At 57.1% G+C, this 18,247-nt stretch overlaps 2 protein-coding genes across 14 annotated transcripts; one reads left to right on the top strand and one right to left on the bottom strand.

The window, feature by feature from the left end:
* On the bottom strand, window positions 370-17,859 carry LOC106509717. 12 transcript variants are annotated; one of them, XM_021088129.1, is made up of 8 exons: window positions 16,725-16,812; window positions 16,552-16,606; window positions 15,117-15,155; window positions 14,902-14,997; window positions 14,365-14,427; window positions 13,162-13,188; window positions 12,936-12,995; window positions 11,544-12,536 (listed from the first exon to the last, which is right to left on the bottom strand). In XM_021088129.1, exons 3-8 carry the CDS (start codon window positions 15,117-15,119, stop codon window positions 12,447-12,449), a joined length of 339 nt encoding a protein of 112 aa, XP_020943788.1. In that variant the 5' UTR covers window positions 15,120-15,155; window positions 16,552-16,606; window positions 16,725-16,812; the 3' UTR covers window positions 11,544-12,446. The 12 variants fall into 12 exon arrangements, with proteins under 12 accessions (XP_020943780.1, XP_020943779.1, XP_020943783.1 ...); XM_021088121.1 differs by lacking the exons at window positions 11,544-12,536; window positions 16,552-16,606 and adding an exon at window positions 370-641 and having other exon boundaries at window positions 16,725-17,859; XM_021088120.1 differs by lacking the exons at window positions 11,544-12,536; window positions 16,552-16,606 and adding an exon at window positions 370-641 and having other exon boundaries at window positions 13,162-13,191; window positions 16,725-17,859.
* ZSCAN10 (zinc finger and SCAN domain containing 10) lies at window positions 3,050-8,776 on the top strand. Of its 2 annotated transcripts, XM_003354646.3 has the most exons (5): window positions 3,050-3,540; window positions 4,142-4,409; window positions 4,612-4,676; window positions 4,850-4,907; window positions 6,955-8,776. In XM_003354646.3, the coding sequence occupies exons 1-5, from the start codon at window positions 3,145-3,147 to the stop codon at window positions 8,520-8,522; spliced, it is 2,355 nt and encodes a 784-aa protein (XP_003354694.2). In that variant the 5' UTR covers window positions 3,050-3,144; the 3' UTR covers window positions 8,523-8,776. The 2 variants fall into 2 exon arrangements, with proteins under 2 accessions (XP_003354694.2, XP_005662274.1); XM_005662217.2 differs by lacking the exon at window positions 4,142-4,409 and having other exon boundaries at window positions 3,258-3,540.

The following is an 18,247-nucleotide window of genomic DNA, read 5'->3' on the forward strand; positions in this document are numbered from 1 at the left end:
AGAGGAGGTGGGGGGCTGGGGCAATCCTGAGGTGGGGGAGGTGGTGAAAGGAGAGCGGTGGGAAGGAGGTGGGAAGGAGCCGGCTGGTCAGGTGGCCAGGATGTGGGCCTGGGTCTTTGCTGAGTCAGCAAGAGCCTCTCCTCTGAGGTGGGACGTGCTAGGCCCAGATGGAAATACAGATTTCCTGGGAGATGCCATCGTGGCTCCGCAGTAACAGAACCTGAGTAGCATCCATGAGGGGGTGGGTTCAATCCCTGGTCTCACTCCGTGGGTTAAGCATCGGGCATTGCCCAGAGCTGTGTGGCGTAGGTCGCAGATGCACCTTGGATTTGGTGGTGCTGTGGCTGTGGTGGAAGCTGGCAGCTGCAGCTCCAATTCGACCCCTAGCCTGGGATCCTCCATATGCCGTGGGTGTGGCCCTAAAAAGAAAAAAAACCCCACAGATTTCCTCTGTTCTTTGTCTACAGTACACCCCACTCACCTGAACAGGAGGTGCAAAGATCCCTCCACCCCAAAGGAAGGGGGCTCAAGCTATCCAATCCTCTCCAGAGCTCTTGGCCAGGACGCCTCCCTGGCTCCATCGACAAGGCTGGGTTATCTTCTTGAGCGAAGGTCTGGACCCTGAGGCTGGGTGTCTCCCCCTAAAAATAAGTCAGTGATTGGGTCGGCTGTTCGCTGTGATCACCTCTGTGGGAACAGCAATAACTAGCACGTTTGCCTTGTCTTTATGTGGAGGGAGGCAAGGCAGGCGAGGCGGAAGGCCCGCCCCTCTTCCTGGGATGTGCTGGGGATGGGGGTGGGGGTGGGAAGGCAGGTGTGCGGGAAGCTCAGGTGCAGCCCTGGGGCTGAAGAGCAGGGCTCCCTGGCTCAGCCTGGCCTCTCTCTAGGGAGGGAAGGAGATTAGACCCGAATGGGAGCTCACCCAGCCCTGGTCAGCTGCCTGGCCTTTGTCTTGACGGCTGAGAGCCACCTCCAGAGCCAGAAAGTGGGGTCAGGAGGTCTGGTCAAGGAGAAATCACATGCATGAACTTTTCCCACCAACCTTTGATTTTTTTTCTTTTCTATTATAGTTTATTTACAATGTTCTCTTAATTTCTGCTGTACAGCAAAGGGACGCTGTTATGCCTCTATATATATGTATATAAACATTCCTTTTCTCATAATATGTTCCAGCATGTTCCATCCCAAGTGATTGGAAATAGTTCCCTGTGCTATACAGCAGGATGCCCACATTTTATTTTTATTATCTTATTTTATTTTATTTATTTATTTATTTATTTATTTTTTGTCTTTTTGCTATTTCTTGGGCTGCTCCCGCAGCATATGGAGGTTCCCAGGCTAGGGGTTGAATCGGAGCTGTAGCCACTGGCCTACGCCACAGCCACAGCAACATGGGATCTGGGCTGTGTCTGCGACCTACACCACAGCTCATGGCAACGCCGGATCCTTAACCCACTGAGCAAGGGCAGGGATCGAACACGCAACCTCATGGTTCCTCGTCAGATTCGTTAACCACTGCGCCACGATGGGAACTCCCACATTTTATTTTTAAAATTCTCAAACTTCCAGAGATGTTGAAAGAGCGAACGCAACGAACATCCACATACCCACCTCCCCGAGCCAACAGGTGCCATGATTTCGCCGCATTTGCCGTGTCCATCCAGGAATGTGGCTGAATCCTTGTGCCGCTTCACTTCCAAAGCCTTCAGCATTTTCTATGAATTTTACACATACTCAAATTTCCTACATCCCATCTCAAAAGCTATCCGTCATCTCTATGACCGTCCAGTGCCCCACGCATATTCAAATTCCCCCAGACAACCCAGAATCGCTTTTAGAGCCTAAAAAAAAAAGCATCCAAATCAAAGTCCGTGCATTTTAGTCTCCCCCAGAGCCATTCACCCCCTAGAGGCACTTAGTTTTTGCAAGAGAAGACCCTGGGTCCGTTGTTTCCTGGAAGGTCCTGTCTTTGGGGTTTGGGTTTGTTTTGTTCCTGGAGGGATCATTGACTTTTTTTTCTTTCTTTCTTTTTAGGGCTGCACTTGCGGCATATGGAAGTTCCCAGGCTAGCGGTCAAATCAGAACTGTAGCCGCCGGCCTGCACCACAGCTCACACAGCAAGGCCAGGATCGTTAACCCACTGAGCGAGGCCAGGGATCGAACCGGCATCCTCAGGGATCCTGGTTGGGTTCATTAACCGCTGAGCCATAAAGGCAATGCCACCATTTTTTTTTTAATATTACAGATAACACTGAATACATTTATGGTATATACAGCATTTATATGTTATGATTGTGATGCAGTGATACTGATCATATTCCATAATTATAGTAAGATTTTTGTCATATTTAGCATACCGAGCATTAGATTTTTATGGTTTATTTGTTTACTACTTGCTATAAATTTATACCTTAAACACTATCACTCTTATCTTCCCCCCAACTTGTTTTTCTTCCCTGTGATGTCCTTTAAGCTGGAAGTTGGGTCTAAAGGCTGGATGGGATTGCGATTGCAATGCAACATTTTTGGCAAAGGATGGATGCTTCAGTGGTGCTAGGCATTCCCCACAGCTCCATACCAAGAGGCAAGGAAAGCCAGACACTCCTCTCTCAGGGATGCCGGAAAAAGCGATGCAAAGCTCTCCCTGCTGCAGGAGAGGACAGTCTTTTTTTTTTTTTTTTTTTTTTTTTTTTGTCTTTTTTAGGGCCACACCCTCGGCACATGGAGGTTCCCAGGCTAGGGGTCACATCGGCGCTGCAAGCTGCTGGCCTACATCACAGCCACAGCAACTCAAGATCCAAGCCGCATCTGTGACCCACACCACAGTTCATGACAATGCTGGATCCTTAAGCCCCGGAGCCAGGCCAGGGATGGAACCTGTGTCCTCATGGATGCTAGTCAGCTTCGTTTCCGCTGAGTCGCGGTGGGAACTCTGAGGACGATCATATGGAACCATCCTGTTTCTCTGTCTTTTGCTGTGTTGGTCAGGCCGAGCCGCTACAGGTGACCAGTTCAAAAAACTGTTCCTCTGGAGAAACTGTTCCGCATCTTTTAGACACGCCTCAACCCCACACGAGTGGCCGCCAAGAGGGAGACAGACGTGAGAGTGGGAGCCGTCGCCCTGAGGTGTCCCCGCGGTGAAGGATGCTTGCAGAACCTGGCCCGGCCGCTCGGGAGCCAGAGCAGCTCGGAGCAGTCAAACTGGAGGAGGAGGAGGCTGCAGGCCTGGAGGACCCCAGGCAGCCTGAGGCCAGGCCCCGGCCCGAGGTGGCTCACCAGCTCTTCAGATGCTTCCAGTATCAGGAGGACATGGGGCCAAGGGCATCCCTAAGCCGGCTCCGGGAGCTCTGCAACCACTGGCTGCGGCCGGCTCTGCACACCAAGAAGCAGATCCTGGAGCTGCTGGTGCTGGAGCAGTTCCTGAGTGTGCTGCCCCCACACCTCCTGGCCCGGCTACAGGGCCAGCCGCTCCGGGATGGCGAAGAGGTGGTGCTGCTGCTGGAGGGTGTCCACAGGGAGTCCGGCAACGTGGGGCCGCTGGTAAGAGGGTGGCAGCCAAGCAGGCTGGACAGCAGGTGGAAAGACAGGGACTTTATCGCCCATTAATACATCACTGAACCCTCTGCTTGCCCTCCTCCTCCAATTCTTTTTTTTTTTTTTTTTGTCTTTTCCAGGGCTGCACCTGCAGCATATGGAGGTTCCTAGGCTAGGGGTCTAATCAGACCTGTAGCCACCGGCCTACGCCAGAGCCACAGCAACTCGGGATCCGAGCAGCGTCTGCAACCTACACCACAGCTCATGGCAACGCCGGATCGTTAACCCACTGAGCAAGGGCAGGGACCGAACCCGCAACCTCATATTCCTCATCAGATTCTTTAACCACCGCGCCATGATGGGAACTCCCTCCAACTCCTTAATGATTTTTTGTTTTGGCTGAGCCCGAGGCACGCAAAAGGTCTTAGGCCAGAGATCGAACCCGAGCCACAGCAGTGAACATGTCCTTAACCCACTAGGTCACCAGGGAACTCCCCCAATTCTTTCTTCCCGTCCTAACGCTCACCTCGCCTCCATCCCATTTCCCTCGGGAATTAATGGGCATCACTGTCCTGTCCGCTACCTAACATGGATGTGTCCTGCGTAGGATTTTAGTTTTAATGCTGGCAAGAACTGTCCCCGTGCAGACATCACCTTGGAGGAACAGGGGGGCTCTTCCCATGTCTCCAGCCACAGCCCCAAAAAGGAAGTGCACTCAGAAGGGCCTCCAGCCCTGGAGCCACCAAAGGAACATCCGCCATGCCAGCCAGGCCCCTCCATGTTTGCTGATATGGGGGCCTGGAGGCACCCTTCACGTTCAAAATTGCCATTGAGCCCCGGTCCCAAGAGAACGTTGCAGGCCCTGCAAGAGAGCGGTGAGGAGCTGGTGCCTAACGAAGGTGGAGGCCTGCTGTGTGCGGGCAGGGAGGGAAGTGGGCGGCCTCGCTAGCTGCAGGAATGCGGGTGCACCGAGAGGCCTGTCCTGGGACCCTGGCGATGCGTGCATGTCCTCCTCGTAGCCCCAGGTGGGTGAGGCTGGCTTCTGACAGCTCTCTCTTTCTCCCCTGATGCTGTTAGCCCCCCAGGGCCCGGAGCCATGGCCAGAGGAGAGCTCTGGAGATCAGGAGCTGGCAGCTGTGCTGGTGAGCTGGACTGGCCCTCTCACTGCAGGTCGATCTCATGCTCCAGAATGTTCTCTGCCTCTGCAGTTTCAGCGAATCCATGCCTTCTTTCATTTAAACCTTGAAGGGCCTTCAGGCCCCTCGAGTCCCCTGTTCCTCCCTCACTGAGAATCTCTGCCCCTCCTTTGTCACAGGAGTCCCTGACCTTTGATGATGTCCCAGCAAAAAAGGCATGGCCTGTGCATCCTTTAGGTAAGAGACTCTCTTCCCAGGCTTATGACCACAGAAGGCTTTTTCTCTTCCTCATGGGAGTGAGCCCTAATTTTTCAACCTCTTTGGCTAAAAATAGGCTTTTTTTTTTTTTTCTGTCTTTTTGCTATTTCTTGGGCCGCTCCCTTGGCATGTGGAGGTTCCCAGGCTAGGAGTCTAATTGGAGCTGTAGCCACCGGCCTACACCAGGGCCACAGCAACACGGGATCCGAGCCACGTCTGCAACCTACACCACAGCTCACGGCAATGCCCGATGGTTAACCCACTGAGCAAGGGCAGGGACCGAACCCACAACCTTATGGTTCCTAGTTGGATTCGTTAACCACTGTGCCACAACGGGAACTACAAAATAGGCTATTTTGATGAGGTAATATATAGAGATAGATTTCTACAGAGGTATATATTGATACATCTATCTATCTATATAGAAATATAATTTTAAGGCTCATTGGATTGAATCAACAACCCCAATAACTTTGAGCTTTTATTATCTATTTTTATTTTTTTGGCTTTTTAGAGCCCAACCTGCAGCATATGGAGGTTCCCAGGCTAGGGGTTCAACTGGAGCTATAGCTGCCAGCCTCCACCAGAGCCACATCAACGTGGGATCTGAGTCATGTCTGCGACCTATGTCAGAGCTCACAGCAACGCCAGATCCTTAACCCACTGAGCAAGGCCAGGGATCGAACCTGCATCCTCAAGGATGCCAGTTGGGTTTGTTAACTGCTGAGCCACAACGGGAACTTGTGAGCTTTTAACATAGGTGAGCATGGCAAATGCCATATGATATCACTTATATACGGAATCTAAACTATGACACAAATGCATTTACCTACGGAACAGAAGTGGGGGGAGTGGTAGGTGGGCATTTGGGGTTAGAAGATGAAAACTATTATACATGGAATGGATAAACAGTAAGGTTCCAAACAGGGAACTATATTCAATAGTCTGTGATAAACCATAATGCAAAAGAATATATATTTAACTGAGTCACTTCGCAATACAGCAGAAATGACACATTTTGAATCAACTATACGTCAATAAAATTAATTAAAAGAGCTAAAATAGAAAGTTCCCTTGTGGCACAGCTGGTTAAAGATCCGGCATTGCCGCAGTTGTGGCACAAGGTGTGGCCAAAAAAATGAATAAATAAAAACAGCTACAATAAAATAAAATAAAATAGGTGGTCATGGGAGGGCTTGCGAAGGGGAATGGGTTTCTATTTGGGAGAATGACACTAAATAGTGGTGGTGGTTATACCACATTATGAATGTACCTAATGAACTGGAATTATATATCTGAAAACGGTCAACTGTATTGCTCTTTTCATTCTCTCTCTTTTTTTTTTTTTTTTTTTTTTTTTTGTCTTTTTGCTATTTCTTTGGGCCGCTCCCGCGGCATATGGAGGGTCCCAGGCTAGGGGTTGAATCGGAGCTGTAGCCACTGGCTTACGCCAGAGCCACAGCAACTCGGGATCCGAGACGCGTCTGCAACCTACACCACAGCTCACGGCAACACCGGATCGTTAACCCACTGAGCAAGGGCAGGGACCGAACCCGCAACCTCATGGTTCCTAGTCGGATTCGTTAACCACTGCGCCACAACGGGAACTCCCTCTTTTCATCTTTTCATTCTTTACTGCCACACCCGAGGCATATGGAGGTTCCCGGGCTAGGGGTTGAATTGGAGCTGTAGCTGGTGGCCTACGCCACAGCCACAGCCACGCCAGATCCGAGCAGAGCCTGCGACCTACGTCACAGCTCACAGCAAGGCCGGATCCTTAACCCTCGGGGTCCAGGGTGGAACCTGCATTCTCATGGATACTGGTCAGATTCCTTTCCACCGAGCCACGATGGGAACTCCGGTAAATTGCATTATTATATTTGATTTTTACCCCCTCCCCCACTGCCCACCTACCATCTTTGCACGATTTTGGATTTTTTTCCCCTTCCAGGCACTGATGCTCTGACGATGTCTAGAAGCCCTTCCGAAAAGGCCTGACCGTGTCCGTTTTCTGTTTCTTTCCCAGGATTTGGAGGCAGAACCCCGGACGAGGCGTTTAAGGAAGAAGAGCCGCCACGGGTTTCCTGGCCTGCCGCCGTCCCAGCGAAGTCTGGGGCTGAGAGTCCGAGGGTAGCGGAAGAGCCCCGTGCCCAGTCGCTCGGGCCAGGCCCCGAGGTGGGCGGCAGCGATGGAGACCTGTCCCCTCCAGGCAGAAGTGACATTCTCGAGGTCAAAGTGGCCGGGGGGGCCCCCAAATCGGAGCCAGAGATCAAGTTCATCTGCACCGAGTGCGGGGTGAGCTTCCCGCAGCTGGCCCGCCTGGAGGCGCACCAGCTGCGCTCTCACCCAGGCTCGCGGTCCTTCCTGTGCCTGTGCTGCGGGAAGAGCTTCGGCCGCAGCTCCATCCTCAAGCTGCACATGCGCACGCACACCGACGAGCGGCCGCACACCTGCCACCTGTGCGGCCACGGCTTCCGCCAGAGCTCGCACCTGAGCAAACACCTGCAGACGCACTCCTCCGAGCCGGCCTTCCTGTGCGCCGAGTGCGGCCAGGGCTTCCAGCGCCGGGCCAGCCTCATGCAGCACCTGCTGGCGCACGCCCAGGACCAGAAGCCGCCGTGCGCTTCGGACCCCAAGACCCAAGCGCCCCCAGAGCTGAGCGTCGTCCTGTGCTCCCACTGCGGCCAGACGTTCCAGCGCCGCTCCAGCCTCAAGCGCCACCTGCGGATCCACGCCAAGGACAAGGGCCACCAATGCTCTGAGTGCTCCGGCAGCCTGCGCCCGGCGCCCGAGCGCAGGCCCTACGTGTGCGGCGACTGCGGCAAGGCGTTCCGGCGCAGCGAGCACCTGGGCGCCCACCGGCGCGTGCACACCGGCGAGCGGCCCTTCTCCTGCCAGGTCTGCAGCCGCAGCTTCAGCCAGAGCTCCCAGCTGGTCAGCCACCAGCGGGTGCACACGGGCGAGAAGCCCTACAGCTGCCCGCACTGCGGGAAGTGCTTCATGCGGCGGGCCGGCCTGGCCCGCCACCTGCTGACCCACGGCGGCCCGAGGCCGCACCACTGCGCCCAGTGCGGCAAGAGCTTCAGCCAGACTCAGGACCTCGCCCGCCACAGGCGCAGCCACACAGGCGAGAAGCCTTGCCGCTGCAGCGAGTGCGGCGAGGGCTTCAGCCAGAGCGCCCACCTGGCGCGACACCAGCGCATCCACACGGGGGAGAAGCCCCACGTCTGTGACACCTGCGGCCACCGCTTCCGCAACAGCTCCAACCTGGCCCGCCACCGCCGCAGCCACACGGGCGAGCGGCCCTACGGCTGCCAGAAGTGCGGCCGGAGCTTCCGGCGCAACGCCCACCTGCAGCGGCACCTGGCCACCCACGCAGGGCCCGGGGAGGAGGCGGGGTCTGGGCAGGCCGAACCCCCGCAGGAGTGCCCGGAGTGCGGTAAGACCTTCAGCCGCAGCTGCAACCTTCTGCGGCACATGCTCGTGCACACAGGGGCCAGGCCCTACTCGTGCACACAGTGTGGCCGCAGCTTCAGCCGCAACTCCCACCTGCTGCGCCACCTGAGAACCCACGCCCGGGAGACGCTGTATTAGCTGTGCCCCCTTCTGCCGGGTCTGCCCCACGCACATATCCCCCCCTTACCCCCATCACTGGCTGCCAAGGCTGCAGTGGAAGGCCCTGCCCGCACACCCGAGCCACCGCGCAGTGGCTTCTCCTTTTGTCCTTCCCCCAACACCTTCTCTAGCAGGCTGGATGGGAGCAGGTCCAGGGAGCCTTCCTTCCCACCCCAAAAGGCCCAGATTGGGAGTTCCCCTTATGGCTCAGTTGTTAACGAACCCGATGAGCATCCATGAGGGCACGGGTTCGATCCCTGGCCTCGCTCCGTGGGTTAAGGATCCGGTGCGGCCGTGAGCTGTGGTGTAGGTCGCAGACGCGGCTCCGATCTGGCGTTGCCGTGGCTGTGGTGCAGGCCGATTAGTCCTCTAGCCTAGGACCCTCCATGGGCCGGGGGTGTGGCCCTACAAGACAAAACACACAAAAACCCCAAAGGCCCAGATTGAGGGAGGTGGGAGCAGGGCCACCTGTCCCGACCAGCTATGGGTACAGCCATGCAACCCAGCCTCACCCTAGAATTGTTTCTTCGCTCTGGAATCTACCAGTAACCCTCACTGTACAATACATTATCCTCTAGCCATTGGTGGCTGTTTAAATGAATTAACGCTGAATAAAATTGAAACTCCCAGACTGGGGCTTGTGATGGGAAATGTGTTGTGAAGCATTGCTAACTAATTCAAACTGAAAATGCCAGCAGCCAAAACAACCTGCCTGCACCCAGTGGGATGGCCGGGCAGGGGGGCCCCCTCACCACCCATAATCCTCTCAACCCAAAGCTCTTTTCTAGGTTTGCAGATTTAAATTCACGTTACTTCTGCTAAAATATAGGGCAGAACAGCCACCTCCCTGCCCCCAACTCCAGTGCAGGTGCACTTCCTGCTTCACTCTGTGGTTGTTCACGCACACAAATGTTCTGGTGGTGTTTTGTTTTCTTTGCTTTTGATTTTGGCTCCATCCTGGGGATGTGACACTTCCAGGGCCAGGGATCAAACTTCTCCCACAGCAGCGACCCCCAGCACAGCTGCCACAACACCAGATCCTTAACCTGCTGAGTCACGGGGAAATCCCCAAGAAATAATGCTTTTATTCTTCTTCTTCTTCTTTTTAGGGCCCCAACCAAGGCTTATGGAAGTTCCCAGGTGAGGGGTGAACCAGAGCTAGAGCTGCCAGCCTATGCCACAGCCACAGCTCAGGATCTGAGCTGCATCTGCAACCTACACCACAACTCACAGAAAGGCCAGGTCCCCGACCTACTAAGCAAGGCCAAGGATAACAGGCAGATTCGTTTCTGATGTGCCACAATGGGAACTCCCCAAAATAATGGGGTTTTGTTTGTTTGTTTTTGTCTTCCATATGTTGCAGGCCCGCGCCTGCGGCATATGGAAGTTCCCAGGCTAGGGATCGAATCAGAGCTGTAGCCGCTGGCCTACACCACAGCCACAGCAACGTGGAATCCCAGCTGCGTCTGCAACTTACACCACAGCTCACGGCAATGCCAGATCCTTAACCCACTGAGCAAGGCCAGGGATCCAACCCGCAACCTCATGGGTCCTAGTCGGATTCGTTAACCACTGCGCCACGACGGGAACTCCAATAATGTTTTAATTATTCTTACTTCTCCCCCAAATTGACACATAACTGCTCTTTCCGAACTGCTTGTCAAGGGAAGTGAACTCATCAATTGAGCTCAAGGCCCAGGAGCTCCAACCCCAGGTCTGGGGAAAGGAGAGCGGGTTCTGGGCACAGCTGGATGAGGAAGCTCTGAGGCAGGCCCAGCCCCTGAGGGGTTTGGAGGCAAATGGGGTTACAGAGAAGCCCCAAAAGCAAACTGTCTGCACCAGCCTGAGCAGGAAGTCGGGGCTTGGGGAAGGGGGTGCAGAGAGCTTGGTGGGAGGGGAATGTGGCCTCAGAAATGGTGACATCCTCAGGCCCCAGTGAGAGGCCACAGGTCCAGAGCCAACCCCCCCCCCCCGCCACCGCCCCACCGGCTCTCCCTTCCTTCCTGCCCAGGTGTGGGTGCCCTCACCCCCGCCCCTGGGCCTCTGATATTGTGAGAAAGACCAAGGAGCTTCCGAGGCCCCAGCTAGAGGCTAGAGCAGTGAGGCCCAAAGAGAGAGGCCCGGGGAAGCAAATAGGGACGAAGGCCCTGGCCCCAGCTCCCTGCGCCCCAGGGGTGGCATTTACTGAGCCCCTGCTCTGCATCAGGCTCCGGGATAATGGGGGCCCTGGCCTGAGATGTCGCCGTCATCACCATGAATCCACGACCCATGTGAGTGCCCAGGGTCCCCAGGAACTAATTCGAGGGCCAGCCTGGCTTGTCCTTGCTCCCCCAGAGCCAGGAAGCCCCCCGCCCCCCCCCACAGGGGTGGGCATCTGACTCACAACTTCCACTGATAAGCACCGGGCCCTCTGCCTCCCAACCCCACAGGCACCTGCTGGTTTCAAACAACTTTTTTTTTTTGCCTCTTCTAGGGCTGCACCCAAGGCATAGGGAGGTTCCCAGGCTAGGGGTCCACTTGGGCCTGTGGCCACCAGCCTACACCACAGTCACAGCAACATGGGATCCGAGCAGCATCTGCGACCTACATCACAGCTCACGGCAACACCAGATCCTTAACCCACTGAGCAAAGCCAGGGATCGAACCTGAAACCTCATGGTCCCTAGTGGGATTCATTAACCACTGAGCCACAGTGGGAACTCCTCAAACAACTTTCATTAGGATATTAGCTCTAGAGCGACAGGCGGGTCCCAGCTGGAGCAGGAAGCTGGGTGGGACAGAAGCGCTGGCTGGCAGAGTCCTTCCGGAGAGGGAGGAGGGAAGGGGAGCCGTGAGGCTCGGTCGAGGGGGAGCAGCAGATAAAGGTCCCTTCAGAAGCTTCCGTCTGAGAAGCAGGACACCTGAGGCCTTGTAGGAGACGCCAAGCTGCTTCCCGGGCCCCTTGTGTTGCGGAAACCGCAAAAACCTTGGCAGTGAAAGGAGACAAACGGCACTCGGAGATATGGAAAGGCAAGCTTTATTCAGCACCGGTGCAGGCTCGGAGGAGCCACCTCCAGAGTCTGAGTACCAGGTCTTTGTTCTCGGCAGCTTTTACACATGTCAAGGTCTTATCTTTCCAGGTAAGCATCCCGGACCTTCCCCCTTCCCCCAGCACAGTATTCCTCCCTGTCTGAGCAAGTGAGGTGACAGAAGCGGAACGGATAAGAAATGCTGGGTACACCATTAGCAGGGCTGCTGGCTTGGGCAGAGGGCACCCAGCTGCTACTTTTTTTTTTTTTTTTTTTTTTGTCTTTTGTCTTTGTTGTTGTTGTTGCTATTTCTTGGGCCTCTCCCGCGGCATGTGGAGGTTCCCAGGCTAGGGGTTGAATCGGAGCTGTAGCCACCGGCCTACTCCAGAGACACAGCAACGCGGGATCCGAGCCACGTCTGCAACTTACACCACAGCTCACAGCAACGCCGGATCGTTAACCCACTGAGCAAGGGCAGGGACCGAACCTGCAACCTCACGGTTCCTAGTCGGATTCGTTAACCACTGCGCCACGACGGGAACTCCCCAGCTGCTACATTATTACAAGAAGGGTGGTATGAGGTGAGCACAGCTGGAAAGGCTTACAGCTGCCTTTTTAGCCAAGGCAGGGGGAGGTTGTGCTCTAGAAACTCTTATTTCACCTGGAGCACCTTAGACCTGGATGACACTCCCGAAGGCGTGCCCCATGGAGGAGCAAAAACTCTGCACCAGGCTCCAGAAAGCTTCAAGGGCCCTGCACAAGCCCCGGAAGCAGGCAGCAGCCCTTTCCTGCACCCAAGCCAGGGCACCCCTCCACCTCTGCTGCAGGCGCTTCAGCATTTCCTCAAACAGCTCAAGGATGCGTCTGAAAGTGCTCTGCCTGGGCTCCCGGACCGCTAGCGCATAATGTGGCTGGTTGTGGCCAGGAGGCCTTCGGACTCTAGAACGGACTCCCTGCCGGACTTCGTTGAGCAGAGGACTGGATTCTGCAGGGATGGGGGGTGGTTCAGGGACCCGCCTGGGGAGAGGCAGCCCCAGTCCTGACCTTGGCTGAGGCCCTGCCTTTGGGAGAGTCCTGGTGGCAGACACCCCCCTCATGCCCCGCCTTGGACACAGGCTGCTTTCCTGCCAACAGCCCCACAGACCCCAGGACTTTTCCCAGGGGCTGGGCCTGGCCGCTCAGTTCCCCTCCAAGTCATAAACCACGAAGGTGGGGTATACCTGCCTGTCGCCCACCTGACCTCCGAGCCCAGCAGCAGGCCCGCCTGGGTGCAGCGTCATGGAATTGAGGGCAGGGCTCCAGGACGCAGGGGAGCTCTGTCCGCACGTGGCAGCACCAACACAATGGGGAGGGGGGAGGGTCTGAGACAGCAGCTCAAACTCACCGAGTCGTCGTTCTCCAGCTGAGCATCGAAAGCTCCAAGCAGGTCCTCACTGAGTCCGTCCTGGGGAGAGGAGCATGGAGGCTGCTCTCCTGCCCCTGTCACTGAGCTCTGTGGCCCCCCAGGGGTCCAGGTGAGGCCAAAGGGCGCCAGGAGCCCAGACCCAATACCCTGGCTGATGCTAACCCTGGGCGCCAACCTTTGGGGAAGGGGCGAGGCCCAGACTCACCTCCAGCTTCATCAGGGCTAACTCCACCTGCTGGGAAACAGGACGTGGTTAAAAAGCCCTGCCCTCTCTCCCCTTCAGTCTGATTCCCAAGAGACAGAGAGGCCTGGTCCCCTCCCTCCTGGGTCCCAGGTGAACCAGAACTCACTCAGCTTCACCAGCAGAATCCGGGCCTCTCTTGACACTACCCCCTGCCCCGCAACCCAATACACGGGGAGGCGCTGCTTCATATTTTGGTCCTCAGAGCATCCAGGTTACATGGGACCGTGTGTGCAGATAACAATGACACAAGGAATTCCCGTTGTGGCTCGGCGGTTACATCCATGAGGATGTGGGTTTGATTCCTGGCCTCGCTTAGTGGTTTAAGGACCTGGCGTTGCCTTGCCTGTGGTGTAGGCCCAAGGCTGTAGCTCCGATTAGACCCCTAGCCTGGGAACCTTTATATGCTGCAGGTGCGGCCCTAAAAAGACAAAAAGACAATAAAAAAAGCGGTGATACCAAAGCCTTTTTTTTTCCCTGTGGTGTAGCTGCCAGCCTACACCACAGCCACAGTAACACGGTGGCTGTATCTGAGCCACATCTGAAACCTACACCACAGCTCACAGCAGCGTGGGATTCTTAACACACTGAGCAAGGCCAGGGAGCAAACCCGCAACCTCACGGTTCCTAGTCAGATTCATTTCCACTGCGCCACGACGGGAACTCCACTTTTTAAAAATCTTCTTAGGGCCACACCTAGGGCATATGGGTGGAGGTTCCCAGGCTAGGGCTCCAACTGGAGCTGCAAGTGCTGGCCTACACCACAGCCACAGCAACCTCAGATCCGAGCTGTGTCTGAGACCTCCACTTCAGCTCATGGCAACCCCAGATCCTTAAGCCACTGATTGAGGCCAGGGATCGAACCCACGTCCTCATGGGTCCTAGTTGGGTTCGTTATTATTGGGCCGCAACAAGAACTCCAGTGACACTTAAGCTTCGGTGATCCAGCCAGTTCCCCAGACATGGTGCACACTTTACACACACACACACACACACTCGTTCTCCCCACATGTGTGCACAGCCCAGTGCCAGCAAAGCTGCACCTCCCAAGGTCTCTGGGGCCATCACTGCATCCTTGCTCAGGGGAGCCCTGTCCACACATGGCAGCACCGACAGTGAGAAAGAGTGTGCGGGGGACAAGGGGCTGAGACAGCAGCTCAAACTCACCGAGTCGTCGTCGTTCTCCAGCTGAGTATCGAAAGCTCCAAGCAGCTCCTCACTGAGTCCGTCCTGGGGAGAGGAGCGTGGAGGCTGCTCTCCTGCCCCTGTCACTGAGCTCTGCGGCCCCCACTCTGCCCCGCACCCCGACCAGACACATCCAGCTGAGGCCAAAGGGAGCTGGCTGAACCTAACCCTGGGCACCAGATGTGGGGGAGCCACAAGGCCTGAAGTCACCCCCAGCTCTCCCAGGCCTGACTCCTAGACCTGCTGGGAAAACATGACCTGATTCAAAACCCCAACCGGCTCCACTTCCCACCTTATCCCCAAGCCCCAGCCTGGTCTCCTCTGCGTCCTGTCGCCCCCAGGTTGGAGTCTGGCCCGCTGGCATTCCTGCCCTGCCCTCCAGGCGTCCTGTGTCTGGGACATCTCCCTCAGCATCCCTCACCTGTGCACCCACCTGGCACACAGGTGTGACTATTGTCTGTGTGAGGAGGGGGCACTGAGTGGGCACCTCCTCATCCCCAAACCGGCAAACCTCCCTACCTTGCCCCAGCCAGGAGGGGACAGGAGTGGGTGATGCCCAGCCACCTGCATGTTGTCCTCAAAGAGATTTTGCAGGAAGGTGTCCACACGCTGGTGCTGTGAAGAGACAGAGTTGGGACAAAGAGGCCTGGTCCCTCTCCCTCCTGGGTCCCAGGCGGGCCAGAACTTTCTCCCCTTCACCCAGCAGAAGCCACACGGGGCAAAGAGCTTCTTACCATCTCGACCCATATTTGAGCAAAACCGCATTGGGATATCTGTGGAGGCAACAGTGACACTCAGGCTTATGTGCCTTGTCAACCACCCAGACCTGTTACACACACACACACACACACACACACACACACACATGCACCAAGGCACACACACTCCTACACACATGCACCCCTAACCTTCCGAGGGGCCGGTGACAGCTGCCAGGAGAGAAACAGGCACTGTCCTTTCCTCTCCGAGGCGGTGCCAGAGACAGTGCTCCTCAGCCAGGGCCTCCCCCAGCCAGGTCTCACCCAGAGAGGCAGGCAGGGCCCTGTGGACGCCCCAGGAGGCTCCGCCTTAGGCCCCTCTGGTGCCAGAGATGCTGCACCAGAATCACACTGAATCACCATGGTCCTGTCTTGTCAGCCCAGTGCCACATGCAACAGGGCTAAAACCATGCCAGCCCGTGGGAACCATCAGCTGACCAAGTTGCCCTCCTGGCCGCTCAGCCCTGGGTCATCCCGCAGTGACCATTCCCCGGTCCCTTCGTCCCATGGCCCAGAGTGCCTGCCCTGGAGCATCTGGTCCCCCTCACACCCCAGGTGGGCACTGGCACGGGGGGAGCTTGGAGTAACAGTCACTGAAGCGTGGCAGGCTTCCGGGCTGAGCCGGGCCCCTGGGGGCACGTTTTCAGGTTCCAGGAAAGCACCGCCCATGTTCCCTGGTGCAGGAAGGGTCCGCTTGGGTGTCTGCCTCCTCCTCCACGCCGCCCCCCACTTCCAGCTGCTCCAGGCATGTGCAAGCTGATTGCTAGTCCAGCACCCCTGACCCCCAACCCTCTGCTCCTCACGCTGCTGCACCCACATGCACACCTGAAGGCACAGAAACACACACTCACAGAGCCACACAATCACACACTCGCATGCACAAGCAGTCACACAGACAAAAGCACACACTCGCACAAAGGCACACGCAATACACACACACACAGTAGCACACATTCACACATGCAGTCACACACAAAAGCACACACACTCCTACACACACACACACAAAGGAATGCAGGCAAGCACACACACACACACACACACACACACACACACACACACACACACACACACACAGAACTGCTCCCAGAAGTGACCTCCCAGACAGCAATCTGGGCAGCACCACCAGGGCTGCTCCCTGAAGGGCTCAGAGCCAGAGGCAACCCTGTGGGGTCCTTTGTCACCATTCTTCAGAATTTCAGGATGGTGACAGCAGGACGCGGACCCGGCTCACTGAGAAGGGCCCCCTGACTGCCTGCATCCCAGGCCTCCAACCCCCTGCTCCCTCTCAGTGCCCCCTGCAGCCCAGGGATAATGGGCCAGACCAGGCGCAGGGGGACCCTCCGCAGGGGTGGGGGCAGGGCCCAGACAGAGCAGGGACACAGGGGTGATGGGACTGAGCCCCCCTCACCCGCTCTCAGTCCCCTTGCCAACGCGCATGATGGCTCAGGGTCCCCAGCTGTCACCTGCCGGGAGGAACAGGGGTGAGGAACAGCCCGTCAGAAGCAGCCTCCCCCATCACCCCCCGCAGGTCCTCTGGCTGCTGAGCTTCCCCCGCCCCCGCGCCCCCCAGCCTCCCCTGACCCAGCAGCTTGAGATCCTACAGCCAGAGCTCCGCAGAGGTTTCTGCTGGCCCCAGAGAGCAGCGACTGAAGAGCGGGGTGGGGAGACGGGGGAGGGGGAGCCACCCCAGGGTGGGGATGCAGGGTGTTTGTGTTTGTGAGGGAAAGGGGGGGTGGGGGTAGGGGTGGAGCCGCTCTTGGGCAGGATGCAGGGCTGGGCCTGTGGGTTAGTGTGGGAAATGCAGGGGGAGCGGGGCGGCGGGGAGATGGGAGGACGCAAGACAGAACCTCGAGGCGTCTGGGGTCTGAGGCCTCGGGACAGCGAGGCTGAGTCCCGTCCACTCATGGTCCCTGGCCCTGGGCCTCCACACTGACCTGGGACAGGCCCCTCTGAGGCTCAGAGGGGGGGGGCAGAGGGAAAGGCCAAGCTGGGACAGCCAGGTGAGCAGTCTGAGGCACTCTGGACAAGGAAGTCATCCACGTGGGCTCAAGGAGCAGGGGGATGGGGACCAGGGCCCTTGACCCAGGGCACCCCACCTCCAAAGTCAGAGAAGGTTCTGGAGCTGCTCCTCCCTCGGGACCTGGCAAGACCCTCAAGGCCCCTGCAGTGATGCCCCCCACCCCCCAAGCAGGGCCCGTGCTATGAGGGTCACATAGCACCCTGCAGTGTCACCGCCACATGGGCCCTGCGGCTAGGGCACAGGAAGTGGCCTTGGGTGGGGCTGAAGGAAGCCTTGCTGGCCACCAGGGCCCTGCTGTCCCAACCCCCCCTGGGCCCCACAGCCTCCCAGGGTTTGTTCCGCACAGCCTGGCCCGCCTCCCCTCCCAGCTCAGCTCAGCCCCGGCCCTGCCCCTGCCCTGGGCTCCCAGGGCAGCCGAGCGCCACAGACCAGTGCCCGGAGCAGATTTCCTCTCCCACGTGGAGCCTGGAAGGGGCAGTCCCTGTGGGGCAGGTTTGGTTCCTTCGATAGGGCGAGGGAAGGACATGGTCCAGGCCTCCCCCAGGCTTGGAGACGCCACCTCCTCGTCTACAGGGCCGGCTCCCTAGACATCAAACCTGCTCCAAACGCTCCGTGTTTTTGTTTTTTGTCTTTTGTTGTTGTTGCTATTTCTTGGGCCGCTCCTGCGGCATATGGAGGTTCCCAGGCTATGGGTTGAATCGGAGCTGTAGCCACCGGCCTACGCCAGAGCCACAGCAACGCGGGATCCGAGCAGCGTCTGCAACCTACACCACAGGTCACGGCAACACCGGATCGTTAACCCACTGAGCAAGGGCAGGGACCGAACCTGCAACCTCATGGTTCCTAGTCGGATTCGTTAACCACTGCGCCACGACGGGAACTCCTCGAACGCTCCATGTTTTGAGGATACCAGCGCTGTGGGGGCAGACCCACCATATGGACCCCATCTTAACCTGATTGCCTCTGTAGAGACCCTCTCCCCAGATCAGGTCGCATTCGGATGTCCTAGGGGTTAGGCTTCAGCCTCTGAATCCAGGGAACACAATTCAACCACGATGTCCTCTCACAGGAACCAGCTCCTTAG

Source organism: Sus scrofa, chromosome 3, assembly GCF_000003025.6.
Source record: "Sus scrofa isolate TJ Tabasco breed Duroc chromosome 3, Sscrofa11.1, whole genome shotgun sequence".
Taxonomy (NCBI): domain Eukaryota; kingdom Metazoa; phylum Chordata; class Mammalia; order Artiodactyla; family Suidae; genus Sus; species Sus scrofa.

Bases quoted from the DNA above. Each gene is read 5' to 3' on its own strand.
- ZSCAN10 (XM_003354646.3), top strand. From the start codon at position 3,145: ATGCTTGCAGAACCTGGCCCGGCCGCTCGGGAGCCAGAGCAGCTCGGA. The intron at 4,677-4,849 runs GTGAGCTGGACT...CCTTTGTCACAG, and splicing joins AGGAGCTGGCAGCTGTGCTG to GAGTCCCTGACCTTTGATGA. The intron at 4,908-6,954 runs GTAAGAGACTCT...TTTCTTTCCCAG, and splicing joins ATGGCCTGTGCATCCTTTAG to GATTTGGAGGCAGAACCCCG.
- LOC106509717 (XM_021088120.1), bottom strand. From the start codon at position 17,048: ATGAGTGGACGGGACTCAGCCTCGCTGTCCCGAGGCCTCAGACCCCAG. The intron at 15,156-16,724 runs GTCAGGGGAGGC...TTGCCTCCACAG, and splicing joins GTAGGATCTCAAGCTGCTGG to ATATCCCAATGCGGTTTTGC. The intron at 14,998-15,116 runs GTAAGAAGCTCT...GTCTCTTCACAG, and splicing joins CTCAAATATGGGTCGAGATG to CACCAGCGTGTGGACACCTT.